This window comes from Sander lucioperca, chromosome 10, assembly GCF_008315115.2.
Source record: "Sander lucioperca isolate FBNREF2018 chromosome 10, SLUC_FBN_1.2, whole genome shotgun sequence".
Classification (NCBI taxonomy): domain Eukaryota; kingdom Metazoa; phylum Chordata; class Actinopteri; order Perciformes; family Percidae; genus Sander; species Sander lucioperca.
This window is the reverse complement of record NC_050182.1, coordinates 23,561,330-23,584,162: the sequence shown is the minus strand read 5'-3', so window position 1 is coordinate 23,584,162 and position 22,833 is coordinate 23,561,330. Positions and strand designations below refer to the sequence as shown.

At 40.3% G+C, this 22,833-nt stretch overlaps 1 protein-coding gene and 1 long non-coding RNA gene across 4 annotated transcripts in view; both read left to right on the top strand.

Annotated features, from left to right (window-relative positions):
- The window catches only part of si:ch73-22o12.1 (nectin-2), a 73,695-nt gene extending 63,995 nt beyond the window's left edge, over positions 1-9,700 (top strand). The window contains exons 7-10 of one of the 2 annotated variants that reach the window (XM_031299716.2): positions 6,219-6,354; positions 6,522-6,600; positions 6,741-6,827; positions 7,985-9,700. In XM_031299716.2, coding sequence (XP_031155576.1) covers positions 6,219-6,354; positions 6,522-6,600; positions 6,741-6,827; positions 7,985-8,191 — 509 coding nt within the window. In that variant the 3' untranslated portion in view covers positions 8,192-9,700. The remainder of the gene's footprint in view (positions 1-6,218; positions 6,355-6,521; positions 6,601-6,740; positions 6,828-7,984) is intronic. The other variant, XM_031299717.2, reaches the window with a different exon arrangement.
- Positions 9,701-10,944: 1,244 nt separating this feature from the next.
- LOC116049758 lies at positions 10,945-22,186 on the top strand. Of its 2 annotated transcripts, XR_004104894.2 has the most exons (4): positions 10,945-11,470; positions 11,593-11,683; positions 11,931-11,996; positions 21,380-22,186. It is a non-coding gene; the product is annotated as an uncharacterized LOC116049758 (long non-coding RNA). The 2 variants fall into 2 exon arrangements; XR_004898460.1 differs by having other exon boundaries at positions 10,945-11,683.
- The last annotated feature ends 647 nt before the right edge of the window (positions 22,187-22,833 follow it).

The following is a 22,833-nucleotide window of genomic DNA, read 5'->3' as shown; positions in this document are numbered from 1 at the left end:
CTGTCCCTTCGGAGCCATTCAGCTGGTTGTGTTGTCCGAACAAGCGCAATCAATTTGATGTGATTTGTTTTGTGCTGAAATGAATTGTAATAGCATCATAAGTGCAGCTGAATAGTAAATGACAGTAATGGCGATGGTGATTGTGGTAGTGGGTGTAGCAGGTCTTCAACTGCCATAAAATGAATGTCAGAGGTAGCTGCAGCACTCAACTCTGTAGCACTTGCATTGATTGTGAATAATTTATAAGTGTGTCCAGGGCTGCAGCTCATGTATGTTCCCTGGCAGTGTAGCCATAAGCTTTTTTTCATTTATTTTTTCTTTTTTTTATGAAATTATTTCTGGTTTTGCTCTTTTTCTGCCTCCTTTTGCTCACTCTCTCCCCTCCTCTTATCTTCTTCTGACTCTATTCTGTGCAGTTATCTATGTGGTTGATTATTGGGTTACTGTATTACCAGCGCATTCGGCAGGTGTACGCACAGCTCAACCTGAATCATTAGATGGATAGGGTGTGTGTTTTACCAGGTTAACTTCTGAATCTAAAGACTAGTATTCCTCTTTTCTCTTAGTGAGCAATGAGATTACATGTACTGTTCTTTATCTTAATCTCTTTCAGAGGCCATCAATTCATTCGGTCCTAATCTCATCTCCAGGCACTCTGCTGTGACCGTGGTAGCCTTGTGTTTTTCAATCCCGCGGTACTGTAGCTTGTGTCTCAACTGAGTTCAAAAGGCTCGGATTTCAGCTAAAACTGGTTTGTCTCATTATGTTCAAACTTTAAGGGCAAACCTTTTCTGAAACTTAAGTTTCCACTGACATCTTTAAAACAACAAAGAAAAACTTGCTGATATTAAAAGGGAATACCAAATCAAAAAAATGTTTGCTCCTTCAAAGACATTAATGGTTGTGGAGTGATGAAGCGCTGTTGATTTATATAATTAAATAGACATTTCTCACTTTACTAAAAAGCATACTAGAGAGTGACTCAAAAGATGCGTGGGAGAAAAAGAGGGGAAGATGGCAGGCAGCAAAATTCACAAGCGGGACAATCCCACAAAGTCACTGCCACGTGGCCAAGGCTACGGCCTGCTGAGCCAACAGGACGCCTCAGGCTTTGGATAATTTAGTCAACTGTCCCTTTTTAAAAAGTCAAGCGAACCTATTAGGAATGCATTTAATCATCAGCTACAGTAGGATTGTTTTTTCAAGGACTGTTTTTTTCTAGTGACCAGTGGTCTGCAAATCTCCTAAGCCAAGACCAACCACATGTATATCTCAACCTTTTCTCTAATAGATCTACAGCACTCTAGAAGAGCATGTGCCTGTGTGTAGACAGATTTGTGGAAGAGGTCAGGGAGGGTAATAAAAACAGGCTTATCTCTACTCGTTAGGTACAGGAGATAAGAGATGCAGAGGGAGACGCTGCAGATTTGTGCTGTCATATTACCAGCCCAAACAAGCGAATCCCAAATTACACCGGTGATGGAGTGGGATGACAGGAAAGAGGGATGATGGGAGAGATGGAAGGAGAGGGGAGGAGGCAGAGATAAATGCAGCAAAAGCCCAGCCTGTGCGGGGATGCTGAGGATAGGCCAGCATGTTAACCTTAATCCCTTCAGGGAGAGACGTAAACACACAGGAAGAGAGAACACAGGATTGAGTGGAAAAGAGAGGGATGTGAGATCTTTGTCTTCTTTCCTTCATCCCCTCAGTGTGTGTGATCAGCCAGTTGCAGGCAGCAGCCGGGAAATCCCTCTGTACTTATCTGAAGCCAGCATCTTAATCACAGCCTCCATCTCACTTGGCTCTTCCTGCTCCCTCACCCTCTTTTTCTCTTGTGATTCCTCTCTTCTCACTTCCTCTTTCCTCAATGTCACTCACTGTTTGGAACCCGTCATCTCGACTTGACTCATCTCTCAACGAATCCTCTTTCAGTACTCCCTTCTCTTTTCAGCTTTCCCATCAGTAACTCGTATGCGTTAAGGTTTTTCAAGGTGTGCTGATCAGTCTCCTGAATATTTCTTTTATAAAAGTATTTTTGCGACCGAAATGAAGAGAATAAAGTTAAAACTGAAAGACTCTCGCCACTGGCTGCAGAGCTGCGGCTGGTATTTAGCCATGCATCTTAAAGCTCCAGAGATTCTGGTGGTATTTTCATCTTGCTGAAGTGGGTCTGCGGTAATTTCCGACGGTTTCAGCCAACCATCCAGGCTCATCTCCTCTTTCTTCACTCCCACTCCATCCTCCCCCTCTCCTCTGTGCCTCGTGGGAGAGGGTGGTCTATGGTTGACTGGCTTGGCCAGGCAGGCATGGGTGAGCAATGGAGGGCTCACATATAGGAAGGGATAGATGTGTATCTGACTGTATGGTCACTGCATTGATTGGCTGACCGAAATGGAGCTGACCTTTAACTTTTTTGTTTGAACTGTGGACCATCTCAGCATTCACAGTAAAGAATAAACACCACATGGTTACATTGGAGATACAGAACAGCTCTCTGCAATAGATTTGGTGTTGTGTGTGGGGGGGTAACCATTTTTGTGTCTATTCTTCTGTTTAAATATGGATGTAGATACTGTATGTCCTTGTGAATGCATGTGATGTTTGTCTGGAAAGGAAAGGCAGCAGGGCAAAGGGCACGCTGCAGACCAGTGTGTTTGTGTAAATATGTCAGACTGTGATGAGGATGCCAGTTTCTTCTTGTGCGTACATGAGTGTGTATTTTGTGTTTGTGCAGGTCTATGGCCTTAATGTACTCTATATGTGTGGTTAAGTGCTGTATGTCCTTGGCAAAGAGCTGCAGAGATTTAAACAGGCCCAGCAGACACACAGTGTACACACACACACACACACACACACACTCTCTCTCTCTCTCTCTGTCTGGGCTGTTTCATTAGTGCAAGACATGGCTGGTGTCCAGGGCCAACACAGAGGGCACGCTCTCGAGTCGAGTCATTCACACACAAGCACCGCACCTCAATCCCTAAAATTGGCCTTTTTTCCTGCAGCACTCTCTTCTCTATCAGAGGTTATCAGAAAAGAAGGAACCACTTTATACCTGAAACCTGCTGAGTGAAAATTACTTTGGTTGGATAATGACGCCTTTGAGATAAGGCAAAAGGGGGTGGGGGGGGCTCCTATAGAGTTAAAAAAAATCCCGGCAGCCAAAATGGAGGAGGGAGCGGTGTGACGATAAACAGACACAGCACTGGAATGAGGAAGCAGTAACACAAAAACACTCAAGACCAGGCAGGTATCAGGTCTAGATAAATGTGCCCTGTAGCTGTGCAGTGCTTTGGTTTTTAAGCGACACAGCACCACCATGTGGCAGATGGTTTACACTACATATATTTGAATTTATGTGATTAGATGTGATGTGTTCAATGCCAAATTTCAGATCCAACAGTTGGAAATCTAATAGAGCCTGAATGCCTGCTGGGTACTTCACATCCAGGCAGTCTCTTTTGCTTGAGTTTTTGTAAGACACCCTGGTCTTTTATTCTTCTGTGTTTTTTTGGGCAAACCACCCCACCATGGCCATTAAATTACTAAATGGAAAAGCACTCCTCTCAGAACCATCGTGACTTGAAAATGCCGCAGTAAAATGTTCACCACACTTTTTAATGACGGTCCAAAAACATTTTTTTTAGTATTGTTTATTTTAAAGTTCACATTCTTTGTTCTTTTATAACCTGAAGTCTGTGTTTTATGGGTGAACGGAAATGAAAGTATGTTTTACAAGCTCATGGTTAGACACTTTTAAGATTCAGACTGTTGCATGAATAATTAGTTTTAATTTCCTGCAGCCGAGCCTGAATTTCCTCTCCAGCACAATAGCTGCTTGTCCTCATCTCTTTATTACAGAAGTGTCAGAAACCATCAACAACCTTTTTGCTGTAAATCTAGTATTTCAGTTGATATTATAAATTGGTATTTTTTGAAGATTGCTGTTGATTATTAGAACAGACTGAGAGTTGTATCACTTTACTCTAATTCAACCTTTATGTAAAGGATGTATGTTGGTATGTATGTATCATTGTGCTAATCAATATCCTAGAAAATATTTAGTCTCATATCACAGTACTAATAATATCTCAATCAACCTATACTTATATACAACTCAATTTTGCAGTGGAGCAAACTTCATCAAAATGTATTTTAATGCATTTTTATTCTGTTTTTATGTTAAATCTACCTAAATGTATATGAAATTTGCAATGTATTAAAATAGTCATACAAATACAGCCTGTTATGTGTTACATGCAAATCTAGTTATTACAGAGCGTTATATATATATAAATGTAGTTTATACAGAGCCTGTCTTATTAGCAAAGCTACAGTGGTTGTTAAAATACTGGGAAGGTACTTAAAGCAAAGATTTAATTCATGTTTGATTTGAATCTTAACAAGGAAACACATAACGTATAAATGAAACACATATTCCACTCCATGTATGAGTGCCGTGGCAGTTTGTGTCCCTCCAGAAGCAGAAAACTACTTTAGATGCAATGAGGGCACCGCACGTTGGTTTTGCGCTGGGGGAAAAAACAATGGAAAACTTAGTTGTATCCCACAGAATAAATCCAAACAACATAATTAACTCAGTTCACCCCATCAAAAGAAGATTTTCTATTTGCTATATCCAGGGAACCCCTTTTGTTTCATTGTTAAAGAGTTGGCAAGCTTAGCGGTTATTGTTGTGACTATGCGGATAAAGGTGCACATTGTACTTTTGATATTAAAGGTTCAGAACCACTTTGATTTTTTTTTTTAAATGTCATGTTTTTCATTTTGTCATTTCCATGATTTTCAAAATGAATGTTTATAAAGTCCATTGTGTAGATGGTTCACAGAGACGTCCAAATATGGGTTTTGTGAATTACTTAGCACGATAAAAAGTATAAAAGAGAGCGGAAAACCAAAGCTAGGGTACAACCAGGGTCAGCAGTAATAGATGATGTGCTGGGTTGTAATGATTAGTAAAGAAAGAGATGATTATTGGGACACTTTTGTATGTGCAAAAGAATGAAAATTATTTTAGGACATATTCAAAGTAGTCTATTGTTAGAGGAGAATTGTAATTAGAGGACTAACAACATTCAATCATGACCATTCCAATTATTAGGACCAGGGTTTGTTCTCATCAAATGAGCTTCAGAGCCTCTCTGCCCTTTAACGCCCCCTCATTAGCATAATCCCCGGGGATTTCTGGGGGATAATGAGCCGGGTTGCACCTTCAGTAAACACACAGCATGCATGCGTGCGTGCGTGCGTGCGTGCGTGCGTGCGTGCGTGCGTGCATGTGTATGTGTGCTGGTTCATGTTCAGTGTGGTCTTGGTTCATTAGTGGAACCTCCGATGATTCCTCTGGTTCATCTTAATCACCTATGTGACTCAACGCTCTAATCAAGACCCTTTCTGTACTTCACCAGCACAGTGTTTCACGTAGCCCACACACACACACACACACACACATGGCTGAGTCTCTCTTTATTAAGGGGCCACCCTTTTTATTATTAGTCCTGGGTCCGACAGTGTGGAGTTGTAACTTTACTTATCTTACATGCAGACTTGAACTATATAGAATGTAGTATGTAAATGTTGTAATGTAGTTTTTCAGTAGATAACCCCACAAACGTAGGGCTATCCCTGCCCCAGAGCAGGGCCAGCAAGCTCTAGACTAAAGTCGGGGTTAGCCCACTTGGATTGTGCCAGTGTGAATGCTTTCTTAGCCTGGGGCTAACAGCTCCATTCCAGTCCTTATGCTAAGCTAAGCTAACAGGCTGCTAGCTGGAGCTTTATATTAAACGGGACAGATATGATGATAGTATCAATCTTTCCACCTAACTCTACACCAGAATGCAAATAAGCATATTTCCCAAAATCGTCCTTTGATTGTTGCTTTTTCTTGTAAAATACTGCTCTACCTCCTCTGGTTTAAAAAAACAAAAAAAAACAAACAAACAAGTGATTTAAATGTAACAATCACCGGTTGAACTGCTCACAACAATAAGTGATAAGGGGCTCAGGGTGGACATGGTTTTATTTTGAGGGTTCATAAGGCCAAAAGGTTGTAAACCATTGTGTTAAATAATAGGCTAAATCTAAAACAAGTAAGGCTTTGTTATAGAATGGACTTTAGCAGTACCGTCCAGTTAAAGGAATTCATGTCCACTTCGGATCTTGTTTAATGGTATTGTCTGTCTTTCTCATTTTTCCAGATACTCGTCTTCCAGAGAAGGGTGCTACTACAGGCAGCATCATAGGAGCCATCATTGGGATCATAATACTCTTGGTCATCATTGGAACAGCCATAGCGATGTACCGCAAACATCGTAACAACAAACTCAACGGAGAGTGAGTATCTGTTTGACTGAATAAGTTTGGATGACTACAGTTTACTTCACTTCACTATTGTTTTTTTTCCTCTTGTCTGGCTGTTTGCTCTGTGTGTTATTTTCAAATTGGTTCATTAGATGAAATGCCACGCTATATGTCTCATATTATTCTAATTCACTAGACAGCTGTGTGTGTTTGCATTTCAGTGGTCCACCCAAGTACAAGCCCCCTCCCCCCAAGAAGACCACCAGCTCCGCTAGCAGAGTGAGTCACCTTCGACAAAAGCCTGTCAGGGCAACAGTATCAATAACCAGACAATTGTGGCAGGTTGTTCTACACATAGCTTAAACAAGTTAACCCATTTGATTATATCTCCTAAAATATTCTGTTTGATGTTTGCTCAGCAACTGAACACAAGTTATGCCCCGGTGACCGAGGACAGACCTCTGCCAGACCAATACTACACTACCCGGAGTGCTGAGCCAGTCACGGTAAGGGAACACGTTTGTTAAAAATTACAACCTTCTTAATGCAGTTGGATCAATCTAGAAGAGATCCATCTATAAATGCAAATACATTCTAACTTTACTTAAGGGCACACTATTGATATCTTCCTTTGTATTTTTGTAGTATGTATGTGTGCGTGGATGTCATATCTCTGTGTGCCTATGTGTATGTATGATGTGTATAAGCTATTGGACACCTTAATTTCCTTCTGGATAAATAAAGTATCTATATATCTATCTGTCTATCTATATATACATGTTGTGCAGCAAACACTTGAAAGTGCAGAAACATTGTCTTTCAGGGAGAGAGAACACTTTAGAATATACTGATAAACATCAAATATTATGCAGTGTTTAATTTATACTTTACTTGTTGCACAATGTGGACAAGTTGTAATTCTATTTTAAGCTTTTTTAAGGGAATGTTAGGGTTAAGGGTTGAAAGGTTTAATGAAAAATCAACATTCTAATAACCAGATCCTTCATTTATTTCCTATGTTGTCAATTTGTGGCATCATAGATAAATTAAGGTGTGTCTTTTATTTCTTTCTTTTATTTTACCCTTTTAATATCGAGCAGAGAGCAGAGATTTGGAAATCTCAGACGCCACTGACTGGAGTCTGATAAAAGTTAATGGGTAATGGTGTGTCACTGCACAGCTGCAGTATAGTGTTAGAAATACAATGGTTAGCTTAAGGACACAGCTCAGGGAGGACACAATAACAGTGGTCCACTTCTGTGGTTCAGGTTTTGCCACAATGCGAGGAAGTGATGGAGTTCACTACTAGGTTTTAGCTTCCTTTTATTTTTGTTTTATTTTTTTTTGTTTCACTCATCAAGCCAAGGGGGTAAACAGTTTCTTTGATCAGTACTTGAATAGTTCAAAGTCAAATCATCAGATGTAGATACAACTTTACCTTAAAATATGGACAGAAAACTGCTGTATCATGTTTTAGCCTTTCAAGAAAAAAAAATCCTGAATGCAAAAATACCTTGTGTACCAGATGCTTTTGAAACCGCAACGAGTGGGATAAGACTTCAGTTGTCTGCTATTAAAACAAGTAGACACACAGTGTTTGTTACAGATTGAGCCAAATAGAAATGTTATCATGACATGTGTACTGTTGCCTTGTTGCTGGCAGGACCTGGATGCCTACCATGACGATGATGAGAATGGTGAAGATGTGAGGGAGCATTATCACTCTGCTGCCCCCTCTGGCTGGGATGATCCCGGAAACAATGAGGTCCCGCCTCCTTACATGCGCACAGACAGCGACCCCCAGGACTATCATCAGGGCCCCAATGTCAAACGTGGGGAAAGCTTTGTGTCGCCCGCCATGTTTGTGTGAGAAGACACACAAGAGGCGTGTGTGTTTGTGTGTAAATATGTGTGCATGTGTGAGTGTATGACTGGGTGAGTGAACATTTTTGCAGGCTTACATGAGAAAGGGATAGCTTGAGCTTTGTGAATGCAAAATGTGAGGACGTGTGAATGTGAATTTTATGCTTAGCTATGAATTCTGAGGTCTGTGCTGCAAAGACAGAGTTCTGTTTTGCCATTTTGTTTAAGAATATTTGTCTGTGATCAGGTTTCCAGTACTATGAAATAATTGGGTTCAGTTGTATGTTGCTTCTTTTGAAAATTAAAACATTTTTAAACCTTGATCAGTTTGAGCCAGCATAATATAAAATGTTGCTAATGTACTATATACACAACTATATTATACAGTGGCAGGGATATATTGAAACTGTTAATGTTCAAATGTAGATAAATCAAAGACAATGTCGTTTTAAATACCATATGCTGTGTATAAATGTTACATCATAGTCAGGACATGAAAACATTTTAAGTACACTGTTGCATTACAATAGCATCAGCATGTTTAAACTGAATTGCCTTGCATTATTGAATGTGGAGTATCACACACATTATGGTTACTTGCATAACTTGGTTAGCAGAAACACAATGCATGGGTACTACATGTTGCCTCTCTCTAGTTGTATCTGTCTGCTGTTGTTGGTTTACAAACCCAGCTGGGATGAAGTTGGTGTAAAACAGGCGTCCTGTGGAGAAGCTATTAGCTGCAGTTAATCAGGCAGCGCCGAGACGAGACTTACGAACCGTAATGGCATCATGGTGTAAACTGCAGTGAGGGGGATAACTGCAGCAGCAATACTCTATTTGTGTAAATGTCTTATTTGAATTTTTTTTACTTGTCTTCTGCATCTGGCCTTCGCCTTCCTTGTGAAAATTCAGTGACACTTGGTTCACCTCAGGTGGAAGGGAACATAACTTGAGAGCTAGCAACTGATGAAACTTGATTTGTCTGTAGCCTTCTTGCTGTAACATTTGATTGTTGTTGTTTTTGTTTTTTTACTTGCATCCATCCATCCATCCTCCCTTTTTGTGGATATCTGTTACTTTAAAAAACTTTTTTTATTTTTCACTTTTGTCTACGAGCATGCTCAGATGGATTAGGATAAATCTGGATTATGTCAATGAAATCTGTTGCAATTCATCTCTAGTGGAGGATTAGTTCTTCATGGAGTTTAGACCGGACTCAGAGCCTGATAGTAAACTGATATGTCCATCCATTATCAGGGTCAAGGGTTAAACAGGTCAGTAATACTTAGTCCATCATTTTTCTACTCAATCACAAACCCAAAGGTGTCTCTGTGTGTTGGTGCCAACTGGTTTATTTTATCAAATAGCCTTTTGAGAAATGTGATCTATTTTCTCTTTTACTCAATTAAGATGTTAATTTTAATCTATTTTGCTCTTCGGGAATTATATTTTGAAAGTCATATTGACGCTTGTTGATTCAATAAACATATTGTGATCCGGGTAAACAAGTTAACTCGAGTTGTTCATTTCTTTATTCTTTGCAGCTGCAGATATTTTTCACCTCAGTTGTAATTCCACCATTTTACCATGTGGGAGCAGTATGGACTGAAAGTATAGGAGGGTTTAGCACAGCAGAGAGTCACATCTATGACTAATACATGCTAACATCTAATACAGAATATTTTTTTGGGAAATAAGGAGTGCTTTAGTTATGAGTGAGTATTGTCCCTTACTACATTTATCAGTAAATCTTAAGGTAGAGTACAAGCACGAAAGTGCACTCAGTCAGACTGCAGCTGCAGTACCTACAGAAGTCCATGTGAGGGCTCTAGAATAGAAAGGCTGAAACTGCAAGAGGCTTTAGCACACCTGATACAGAGGCAGGCCCTTGTTCTCTGCTTCCTCCCCTCATGTCTGACTCATCTATTTCTATCTTAGGCTGCATTTCCTCCAATCCCATACTCACAGTCCATGAAAACGTCTGCTGGCACGAGAAGAGGACCATTTTTAGATCAGTGTGATTCATTTCTAGCACTGAGAATGCACCAGAGGAGCCCACATGTCCATTCTTTTATATAATATTCTTTTATATTGTTCATAGTGAATATATAAGGAATACATACATCACCTTCCTGCACCACTGACGCACATGTTTAAACCAATTGTGTCATGCAGCTTATCCATATTGAGTGCAGCAGTGTCCAGATGAGCCATCAGGCCTGGTGCAGACTCGCCTCTCCTACTGCAGATGAAGGTGAGGCCTGACTAGCAGCCCACCATGACTCTGCAGTCTGCTCTCTGCCTGTATTCTGATCACACAGCTAGATGGGGATTCTAAGAAGAACTGAATGTGTAAGGGGTTTACTGCTGACATAATATATTCTGCAACTGAACGCCATTCAAGACTTAACACCAAGGTCAGCTCACTCTGCAGAAGCACTGAAAACTTCCATTGCTCTAACCAATATGATAACATTGATTCATTCTGCACCTTCAGTTAAAGATGGTTTCCATGAACATGATTATTTATTAATGTATTTTTTTCTAATTTTAGTTGAACTGAAGAGCCCTATACTCAGTGGTGTAGTGGAGGGTTAGGTCTTGAGTATTATGGAGTATACCCACCTATTAGCCAAAAAGCTGTGTATATATACACAGTGTATATCCACTTCCTCCTCAGTAACCTACCCATCTATCTATTAGTACACCCACCTCATAAACTACCAGTATACCACTGCCTATGCTGACTTTGCAATGTACTTTAAGATGCCTACTAAATAAATGTCTGGATCAATAAATATGATCTGGGGATCGAGCAGGAGTTGTAACTCTCTCTAATGGTTGTATAAGAATTGATCGAAAGAGTGTTACATTAGTATGGTGGGAATGCACACACTGTCAATGGAGTACTCGGACGTAAAGATAGACAAAGAGGAGACATTGAGATTCAATAAGTTCAATTTCAAATATGTTTGAGAATCAAATAGAGTTGAACTGAACAGAATAGAACAAATTATTGAAGGGAAACTGTTCTCACGCTTTGTCGTCTTACTTCTCTTTAAACTAGCAGCGATCTGTGCAGTTGCAGCATTATGGGATTAACAGACTTTGTGAATTGGCAGCCAGGTAATGAGTGAAGGAGAAGGCAGAGAATAAACCTCTCATGCCTTCAATGCTGCTAAGCTGGTTAAAAATAGAGGCAGAAGAGAGGGATTGAGCGAATCGGCATGGAAAGAAAAGATGGGGGATGGAGGAAACAGCTGATTTGATTCCTGCAAAGAAGGTAAGGCAGGATTTATTAGGTGACCTTGACTGTCAGTAAAACAAATGTGTGGCAACGCATGTTAAAGGCAGACAAAGAAACATCCATCATGCATCCAGGCTGATCCTGAGTGCTCTTTTTAGCCACCAGCGACCTGATGGAGAAACTCTGCTCAGGCTAATCATGTGTATGACAATGATGAGCATGTTTGGCTGCATGCTGTTGGCTTGGTTGGTGAGTAAAGACACACATAAGTTTCTAAATACAGGCCTGTTTTAGCCTGACAAGGCTGAGGACACCTTGAATCATCTTGAATATCTATTTAAAGAGCTGGAAAGAAATACAAATTAAAGCATATGGTTAGAATTAAGCCTTGTAGCCTTGTTTTCCACTCACCTGTTCTCAGCTTAATTTCTCTCCTTCCCTCTTTTTTTCCATTCCTTCTGCCATCATCTCTCAACGGGGCTAATTCTGTGACCAGGCCAGAAGGACAAACTATGTGAGAGGAGAGCAAGAGGACGAGGGAGGCACGAACACTGGCACCATGGTGAGTGTCACTGTCGAGACACCCTCGCAATAGGGAAGGCATGTGTGTCTGGAGAGGGATGGAAAGAGAGAGAAACTGATAGAGCGGGTGGAATAGATAAGAGGTACATGCTGTGAAGGAGGAAGAGAGAGGGAGGCTTTGGGGATTAAAGAGGAGATAAAGGTGGAGGGGCAGACAAGACCAACAAACAGCTGGGTGAGGCCTGGCTCAGCACAAATTGGTTCAAATTTGTGTGTTACTCATTTCCCAATGTTCTCACTTTGAAAACTTGAGTCATGTGAAATCAATTAGTTACATATGTTATGAAAACAGAAATATTTGAAAACTTAACTGCCTTCTCTATGTGAAAAACTTGACACATTTGTAATGATATAATGACAGTAATTGTTAAGTATTTTCTTTGCAACTGTATGCAACAGCAAAACACAATTACATTCTATGACTGAAACAAACAACCAGAACAAACAGTGTCGTCCAGCAGACCAACTGATAATGGTCCTATTCAATATTACAGCACTTTGCTCTCTACATGCCTAAGGCAGGACCAACACTTACATATAGTGAATGCAGATATACTATGTTTTGTATTTCTCTACATAGTGATGTAACTTACAATTTTATATACTGGAGGACTTTTAACCCAAATTTAAATATTTTTGTCTAGGAAAAGGCGATGACTGTGTTTACAAGATGACTGCTGTCATTAAAGAATAATGTTCATAGTAGCATAGATGAATTAGTATCAATGTCAACACTTACATTTTATGAGATATAATCATCTATATGTCTGTATTAATGAACAAAGAAGATCAGGAAAATTACCTAAAAATGGAAAGTTAAAACGAGCCAATGCACATTTTGCTTTGGAGCACCACTGTGGCCCCAAGTGGTCATTACATAATAATGGTGAAAATACAAGGTCAGTGATCTGACTCAGTAATGTCAGTAATGTCAAGCACAACCTAACAAACGTTTGCTAACATTAGCCATCAAAAAAAAAAAAAATCTGTATGCTGAAATACCTGTTTTTTATATAAATATAAAATGCGTAATATCAATAATCCAGGTCGCAATGCTGAGAGATAAATACATGTTGTAAATTGTAAAATGCACATTAAAGTGCTCATATTATACCCATTATCAGGTTCATAATTGTATTTAGAGGTTGTACCAGAATAGGTTTATGTGGTTTAATTTTCAAATACACCATATTTTTGTTGTACTGCACATTGCTGCAGCTCCTCTTTTCACCCTGTGTGTTGAGCTCTCTGTTTGAGCTACAGAGTGAGACATCTCACTTCTGTTCCATCTTTGTTGGGAGTCGCACATGCGCAGTAGCTAGGTAAATACTGCTAGCTTGTCAGTTGCAGAGTATGAGGGCGTGCCACGCTAGCAGGTGAACATTATAACGTGTGTTACAAAGTGATGCACGTTTGTCACGGAAGTAAAGGCTGGACTACAATAGAGCTGTTTGGAGAAGTTTGTGAACAGTGTTTTCTGTTGGAGATGGTAAGTCCCTTTGGGGTGGACTTTGGGCTTTTTCACTTTGTAAACCTAAAACATGCACAAAAAGATATATAACACAATAAAGAAAAGGGAAAAAGCCCAAAAGCATAATATGAGCACTTTAAGCACATTATTGCCTATTGTGAATAGTTGGCGTGTTTGCATGGATGCAACCATGTTTGTGTGTGTCTGTGTGACATTTTCAGCTTGTTTTCCAGAAGCAGTCGTGATGCCAATTGGTTTAAAATTATGTTTTATACTTAATGCTATCAGCTCAGGTTACATCACTTTTCTATACATGCTGAGTGACTCCCTTTAACCGCCTCCACATTTTCTCATTCAAAGGGATGAGGTGTTCAACATGCCCTTTAAATGTCTTCCTTGGTGAGCTCACAGCTAATCCACAAATTATCCACAATTGTATTTACTTACTCAGTTATTAATAGCAGAGGGCGGTTGACTTGTGCAGGACAACATCCTTCCTGTGTTGAAATGCAAATGAGTGAGAGGATCGTGTGACAGACAGAGAGAGACGGAGAGGGGGCTGATACATTACACGTTCTTTGACTCACTCCTCTGCTGCTCTGTAATGTCTTGTACCTATAGCACTTTCCCGTAACACTTCCAAGTGTTTACCCCCACTTTTTGTTCATTTTCTCTTTATTTTTATTTTTTATGCTTGTGTTAACAGAAATAATGGTCATTTTCAACAAGCCCAGCAACACAGGAGTCCTCTAAATTCACGTTGTGCTGAGTTTCCGCTCTTGTCCATTCAAACAGGGGATTATCTTCTCTGTCCATCATATATACGTTGTTAAGCATGTGCTCCACCTGGACAGGACAAGGTAGCGAGACAGAGAGGAGACAGGGTTTTAGGACCTTTAGTCGTCATGAAGTATAGTGACTTATAACATATGAATTTGATGCAGCAGAGGAGAAATATGCTTCAATCAGCAGGATGAGATGGCAAATGATGGGGTCATAAAACTGTAACGTGAGATTTCGGTATGTGGTGGTGGATCACTCTTTATGAGAATAAACAGCAGATGACTTTCTCAAGCAGTACTTTACTGAACACCACTCACAACAACAACACTTCCTTGTTCGGACCTTCCACGTGACTGAACTAACCAATCAGAAGCGGTAAATGTGAGGGAATCAGAGAGGCAGATTCAACAGAATATCCTGACCGTGTTAAATATGTAACTAATAATTGTGTAACATAAATACTGTATGTAAATGATTAACTGACTAAACATTGTAAATACATTTCTAGTAAATTAACTCAAATATAAATTATATTAAATTCTGAGCATTACAACTTTCAAATATGAATTAACTCCACTTCTAAACCTTACAAAACTACCATTTAGGTTTTCATATACTTGGATGGTAATTCATCCTCGTATAGTAATGATCAGTCATGTGCAATAAAAAGTGACACACACGAGTGTTAATGCTATAAATCCAGCACTGGGGGCACCAGGGGGGGCCAATCATATTTCGTGACCCCCTTCTAGCCCGGTCCCTGTAACAGATGCTGGTCTATCATATATTGCCAGAACAGCCTCAATGCTCTTCGGCATACATTCTCCAAGTAGCTCTCTAATGGAGGGATGAACACCATTCTTCCAAAATATATTCCCTTATTTATTTTGTCATGACGGTGGTGGAGAGCGCTGTCTAACGCTGTGGTCCAAAATCTCCCATTGGTGTTCAGTTGGATTGAGATCTGGTGACTCTGAACACCATATACTACAGTTTGATTTATTTATTTATCGTTCATGACCCGTCATTCTGTGTATAAAAGCATCTGCATTCATTATATTTCTGCACTCATTTATTCAATCAATTTGTCAGCTGCACTGTATGTAGATAAACAAATAATCAAACAAAAACAACTTAAAACAGGACCAAAATCAAGGTGTACACCACATGTTTGTCATAATAAGGACTGTTCATTCAAATAAAATGAACACAATATGTTTAATCTGGATTATTTACAATAGAGCTACCCCTGCACTAAGAGAGACAGACTTCTCAATCAGCCTGGATAACTCTGTGCTTGGTGTGTTTGCAACTGAGTGAGTAAATTAGTAAAACCAGCCAGCCAAGGCCAGCACACCACCACCACAGAGCCAGATGTTTCATTCCCCAGTGATGACACAACATTTGAACAACTGAGTGCCTCATCCAAATTCCCTCCCCTTCATCAGCCCCCTTTCTATTCAATCCAAAATCACATTTCTGGGCACATGTGCAACCTTGCTGCCTGATACACAAACACACACTGACACAGACACACCAATGCATTCAAATGGCTGCCAGGGAAACACTTGAATAACGACCTGTTTTCACAGAGTAATGAATGGTCCGACTCGGAGTAAACAAGCCTTGATTTAGTAGCACAACCTGTTAGCATGTGCAAGCTAACATGGTATGAATCATTACTTATTTGTGGGTAGAGCTACTCAAGTTAATGAGGTGTGTGTGTGTATGTGTGTGTGTGTGTGTGTGTGTGTGTGTGTGTGTGTGTGTGTGTGTGTGTGTGTGTGTGTGTGTGTGTGTGTGGCCCTGCCTGTTGGCCTGCCATGGTGTGTCCAGATGTTCGTTTCAATTTGATCAAGCCTGCAGCAACCACCAGTTCTCCATAATCCTCAGAGAAACAGCACACCAAGGGTTGAAATTATCAATGAAATCTGCAAGCACAGTCAGCAGCTGTCACAAGGACACAAAGATGTCAGTCCTAATTATATTCATGTCTGTTCCTTAGTTCTATTGTCAAGCAGATGGAGTTTAACCTCCTAACATTAGTTGTCCACTGTGGGTAAACAGTATGTAATAGGGCAGAGCTTAATCCTTATCGACCTTTGCCACTGCCAGTGTCCTCAGGCTGAATAAAGTTGCTAATACATCAGCATTAGTTAAACAGCTGAATTGTGGGTTATCTGACTGTAAGTAAGTGTTGTCAGGCACTCAATATGGGCTGTATGCAAAGATCCATTCAGTTCTTTCTGAAACCTACTAGATTGTTTTCAGGACCTTTCAATTGTGTCTTATGGTCTTCATCAGTGGATGGAGTTTGCTCAATTATTATAGAAATGGCTCATGTTGTAAGTCAGTTGTTGTGATTTGTCAAAAATGATTTGCCATCATCTAATTTGTTGCAAGTGTTTGAAATTTGAAGAGTTTCAAATTGGATTTCAGCATAGACATAACAATGTGAGGATGCACTTAGTTTATGTACATATCAATTGTTTTCAAAATGAATTAATCCATAGATGTTTTTTCATTTTGTTTAGCCCTTAAATTGTTGGAAAATGGTGAAGAATTTTCCCAAAGTACAAGGTTATGTGCAACCAAGAGTCCAAAACCAAGATGTTTAGTGATGAACCAGCAAAATTAGATTTTCTTCTTGAGAAATGGCTATTCTTAACAATCACCATCATTATCACTATCATTATTAAACGTTTTATCTTTTTTCTAAATTTCTGTCAATTGATGTTTCAGCATTATTTTTATTCAACACAAAACAAATACAAAAAAGACAGCAGGTTTTTTGAACAGGTTTACTTCCAAGAGCATCTGCTTATCCCACCATCCTCTGTCCTTCTCTCACCTTGCTCTTCTGAGGATGTGAATAACCTGTGATTTACTGCTATAACATGTCTGTAGCAGTTTAAATGGAAATGTGACAATCCCCCAGGCTTTGCCAAGGATAAAGTTCTGCTTCACTTGTCTGTGTGTGTGTGTGTGTGTGTGTGTGTGTGTGTGTGTGTGTGTGTGTGTGTGTGTGCGTGTGTGTGTGTGTGTGCGTGCGTGCGTGCAGTTGTTGCTAGCTGCATGCTCCCCCATCTGTTGGCATGCATAACCTTGGGAGCTTTACTTCCTCTAAGCATCATGGGACGGTTCAGAAGACAGGGAATTAGCCAATCAGCTGTTAGGATCACCTCGGTCAAATTACTCATCTGTTCACACATGCTGCACACACACACACACACGCACACGCACACGCACACGCACACACACACACACACACACACACACACACATATATACACCCACTCAAGATGTTCAATGTGAAAATGCATATGTAAGACGCAAATATCTAGGGCAGTAAAAAGTCAAGTGTAACTGACGTGTTACAGCTAGAGTTAAACTCACCATTGAATCTGCTCGCAAAGGGATGTAGAGGAAAACAAGGAGAGAAGAAGAAGGGGGCTCAGAGGGAGCTGAGTGTGGGTGAGGAGGACGGAGTGTACAAGTAAAAGTCTGTAGAAGACACAAGATGGGGTTACATACATGAGACGACTTGCAGCTTGTGTAGAATTTTTTGCAGTTGACATTCTCCTGCATATAGCAAATGACTCAACATTATTATTATTATTAATAATAATTATTATTATTATTATTAATATTGTATAGGCTACTTTTAACTAAAAAGAAAATGTCAAAGTGCTAAAGTTTAAGAGCAAAGTAGTCAGCAAATAAGTACAGATTTTCTTTTAGGACTGGGGGTGGTGGGACAAAAGAACATGGATGCAAGAACATGCAGGATTAATTAAAATAATTAAGAGCCTATGCCAGAAAAAGACACATAACACACAGCTACTGCAATTTATAGATGTGGGAAAGTTCATTTCAGAGGCTGGGATGCAGTAAAGATTAAGGTCTTGTGGTGGACTTTCCAGCTTACGAACTCATGCTATGTAAGTTAAGACAGTGGTACCCAGGTGTCATTCAGGTCAGTGTCCAACATAACCTCATAACCTTTCCAAGCAGAGAAGCACTTCAACTCTGTGTCTCCATGGAAGACGGGAGACGTAACAGCTGTATGATAAGGCAGTGCTGCCTCATCCTGCCAAGGCCATAGAGAAAGTAAACACACAACACATTTTGTCTGTGCTGAGATATTTGGACGCCCACAATATCTTTCTTTACCTTGAAGGTTCAGCTTAACTTAACGCCTCCAACATGAGTTTAAATACACCTTCAGGAAGAACTTCAGAGAGTTGGGACAGCACGACACAAAACACATCGTGGTTAAACTGTACTGCCTATCTAAATTCTCTCCTCAATTGAGTGACCATTAAATGCTTCTGTGTAATTCATCAAGGTCTCCCGAATCTTCTTCACATATGTGAAATGAGATGTGCTGCTCCTGAGTTTTTCCTTAAAATAATTTGTTGAGAATTTCCCCTAATGCAGAGCTTAATTAAGGGGGTGCAAAGAGTCAAAAGGACATCTGATAAGCAGTTGGAAAATTAACCCACTCTCCTAAAAATTACATATTTGGCAATACAAATCAGTAGTATATAAAGCCACAGACATAGCCAGTAACGTTAGTGGAGGAAATTGGTGGTGTGATCACACTCCAATTAGTATCCGAGCAGCAGGCTGGACACTCCTGGCAGGAATCCAAAATCCAGCCTTGAGGAGATAAATAGACCAGCTTCTTAGCATCAGGGAGGGATACACTGGAGATGTAGTTTGTTGTTTGGTTGAAGGTAGCACATAAATATTTGATGTGGGTTGCAAACATCTTCACCTTTACTTCTTCCCTAACCTTTCCCTCTCTTCCCCATGCAGGTAAAGTTATTATAATTTAATTTTGGCTCTGACCCGCCTGTTACACTGAACTGTGCATCTCTTACTTGTATCTTAAACATACCCCTTTGCTCTGAACATCTTGTGTGGATGTGTGTGTGCAGCATGTGCGACAGATAAGTAATGTGACGAGGAGTAAAATGAAAGGAGGATGGGAAGGAGGAGGGACGGTATAGTTGCCAGGGCAACCCGCTCCAGTCTCCAGGGTCACTTGATGAGGATGGCCCTGACAGCTAGCGATCCCTTTAATATTCAATACTACACCTTCTGTAGCTGTTGAATAACGAGTGCTTCAGTCACGATCAATGTCATGTGTACAGTACCTGTCATACACATGACATGGCTCTCACAGACCATCCGCTTACATTTGGGCTACTGCTTGTACGTGTGAGTGCACACAGAGGGGACAAAGCAGTGGCCAGTGAAGAGCCAATTATCCAGTCACACACTCCACACTCCCACTGAGGGAACAATGTCTGCGAGAGTTTTACAGTAATGAGCACACAACAGCCTCTTTCTGTCTGAACAGAGCTCAGGATAAGGGCACAAATACACATCCAGTGGACAAGCCTGGGGGACAGAAGACAGAAACACACACACACACACACACAAAGCTGCCTATGCACACACAGATGGCATACACTCAGAAGACAAATGAACTACTAAAATTAGCAAGCAGAGTAGCGATAATGAAAACATTGCTGAGGTTGCCTAGCTAGCATAGCATCAGGCTAGTACTCAATCACACTGACTCAATGGGCACAGCAGCAGCAGCAGCAGCCCCCTACTAACACACACAATAGTCCCATGGCTAGAGAGCACATACATTGTGCATGCACAAGTATGCTGACGCACACAGATGCCAACATATTAAGACACACTAGAGTCTTTATTTCTTTTGTACTATCTCTCATAAACATACACAAAGGCAGATACACACAGATGCAAACACACACAAACATACTCGCACTCAATCATCTTAAACAGAATGGGGCCACACATACAGCAACACATCTGGTGGGGCCACAGCACTACTGTGTCTGCTGTTGACACCACATATGGAGGAGGCCTCTGCAAGTGAATGCACCATTAGGCTATTGTCGAGATTAGCGGGGAGTTTATAATCAAATGCTGTTAAATACTGAATGAAAGTGTTTAGAAGCGTAATCAGTCTTGTATCTCATTTAAGTTTAAAAAGTTATGTCTAAATTTTATTTTTGAAGTGTTAGTTGTACACATTTTGGAAACTTGACACTTTCATGCCAAAAGTTACATGAGAAGATCAACCACTGTCATGTCTGTACGGTAAATGTGAAGCTACAGCTAGGAGACGTCAGATTAGCGTAGCATAAAGACTGGAAACAGATGGAACCAGCTAGCCTGGCTGATGGGTTATGTGCTGGACTATTAAGTCGGCATGACCTCAGGAAGTTACTACTCTCGGCCAAGAAATAGTCTGGTACATAAACCCTGTAAAACCACAACTTGTCCTTTTTACAGTTTTTTTGTATGGATTAAATAAACAGGATATTATGTGTTAATAAGTGAGCTTTAGAGGTGCTGGTAGTCAGACTTTCCTACCTTTGGACTTTCTCTCTTTCCAATCTTTATGCTAAGCTAAACTAAGCTGGCCAGCTGGCTGTAACTTCATTCTTACCATCCAGATGTGAAAGTGGTATTGAGATTCTCATCTAACTCTCGGCAAGGCAGTCAATACGAATATTTAAGTTAAGTTTTTTCCCAGCCTCAATAAATCTGAGACTTCTTTATCCTCGCCCCCCAACTACAACCACACATTTTGTAGCCACATTATTACCCCCTCTAAATCTGGGCCCTATTCTTATTCCTCTCTTTCATTAGAGAAATTCTTATGCAATGTAAGTGTGTTTGGCATGCTGTCAATTTAATCTGGATGGGTTGACGTCGCATGTCTGTCACAGAGGGAGAGGGGAAGAGACAGAGAGGTGGAGTGAGACAGAACTATGTCGCTGAACTTTTAATCCTCTTAGTGCTATCATTTATCTATCTATCTGTCATTCATCTGTCTGTTATCTGGCTATCCGTCTATCGTTTTATTTATTGTATCATCTGTTTTATTTAGTAGTAAATGTACAGTTTTGGTAGAGATGAACACATTTTACATTGTTCTTGCTGCAAGTTTTCCCCTCACTCCCTGCTTCCTTCATCTTCCCTGCACTCTCTGTACCAACCCCCTTTTTACTCTCCTTTATCTGCCCCTTATGTGTGCTCTTCCCTCTCTCATCCCTTAGCCACCCTGCAAGGTCGTTTCCAAGGACAACCTGCTCCCAGCATCCCCTGCTTCATTGGTTGATGGGTATTAAAGGGCCAGTTCCCCTGCAGAGCACATGGCTTGACTACAGCTCTGCTACCACACTCATCATTCCCATCACTCCCGAGGCTGCTTACTGTACATGCTTACAGACAGTCAGCATTGTCTGAATCAAGCAAACCATTTTTTTTTCATAAGTGAGCGTAGCACACTACAAGCTCAGCAGACCTGAAAAAAACACAAAGCAAACAGCTTCAAAGCAGCTCGGGCAGATAGACAGTCAGCAAAATGGCTACCACAGCCTCTCTCTGGAATGGAAAGAGGATTTAAGGTTGGCTGATAAAATGGAACAAGAAAGCACTTCTGAAAAATTCTTACAAATGGAGTGCACCACTTAATAGGTTTTACAGAGTCCATCAGTCCATTTTAGGTGAAAAGCTCATCTGCTAATCTGTTGAATAATCGTAGTACTTAAAAGCCATTTTCCCTCATCCTGGTGACCTCATTTTTAAAGCAATTTGACATCCGGGTATTAGATACAAATGACTATGCTTTGTTAAGTACTTCAAGAATGTTACATTATGAACAGTATTTTTTATATGAGAACAACTCATAAAAAAATACTATACATAAGGTCATTTATTTATACCACTGATGATAGTGTGAGTGACACCGCTCTCACATCTGTAATGAAAATATGAAGCTACAGCCAGCAGCCGGTTAGCTTAGCTTAGCACAAAGACTGGAACCAGGGGGAAACAACTAGCCTTGCTCTGTCCAAAGGTAACAAATTCTGACTACCAGCCCCTCTCACACTTCCCAGGGTTCCTGTCATAACAGTGTTATCAATCTTCTCATCTAACTCAGCAAAAAAGTGAAGAGGTGTATTTCCCAAAATATAAAAGTATTTTTTAAGGCCCCTTTACACCACACCACTGTGTACCCACACAGGTGTTTTTACTTAGATTGATTAATTGGACTTTTTCTCAGGACTGTGTGGGCATGTAGAAACTGTACTTGATCATCATATTCCTCAGGGCGTGACAATTACACCTTTATCATTGGTATTAGTTCGCAGTAGAGTTTGGTGAGATCACGTAATACCCTGCCTTGCACCCAAGGCATCAGCCATTGTAACTGAAAACACCTTCATGGGTGTACATGACCATTAACAAAATAATAAAATGATTTAACTATGAGAAATAAAAGACAGAGAATTAACAACTTATAGAATTCAGTATAGGTGAAAACATATGACAGAGAATTAGTCTACATTTCAGCTACATAGAAAGTAGTGAACAAAAAATATTTTCCTGGCTGAGAGGCTTCAGTGAAAACAGAGGCCTTGTAAGAGGCCTTTATTTCTGAAATCACCTCAAAGTAAGACATTTTAACTATGGTAAGAATAGCCTACGACATAAAATAAATTATCTG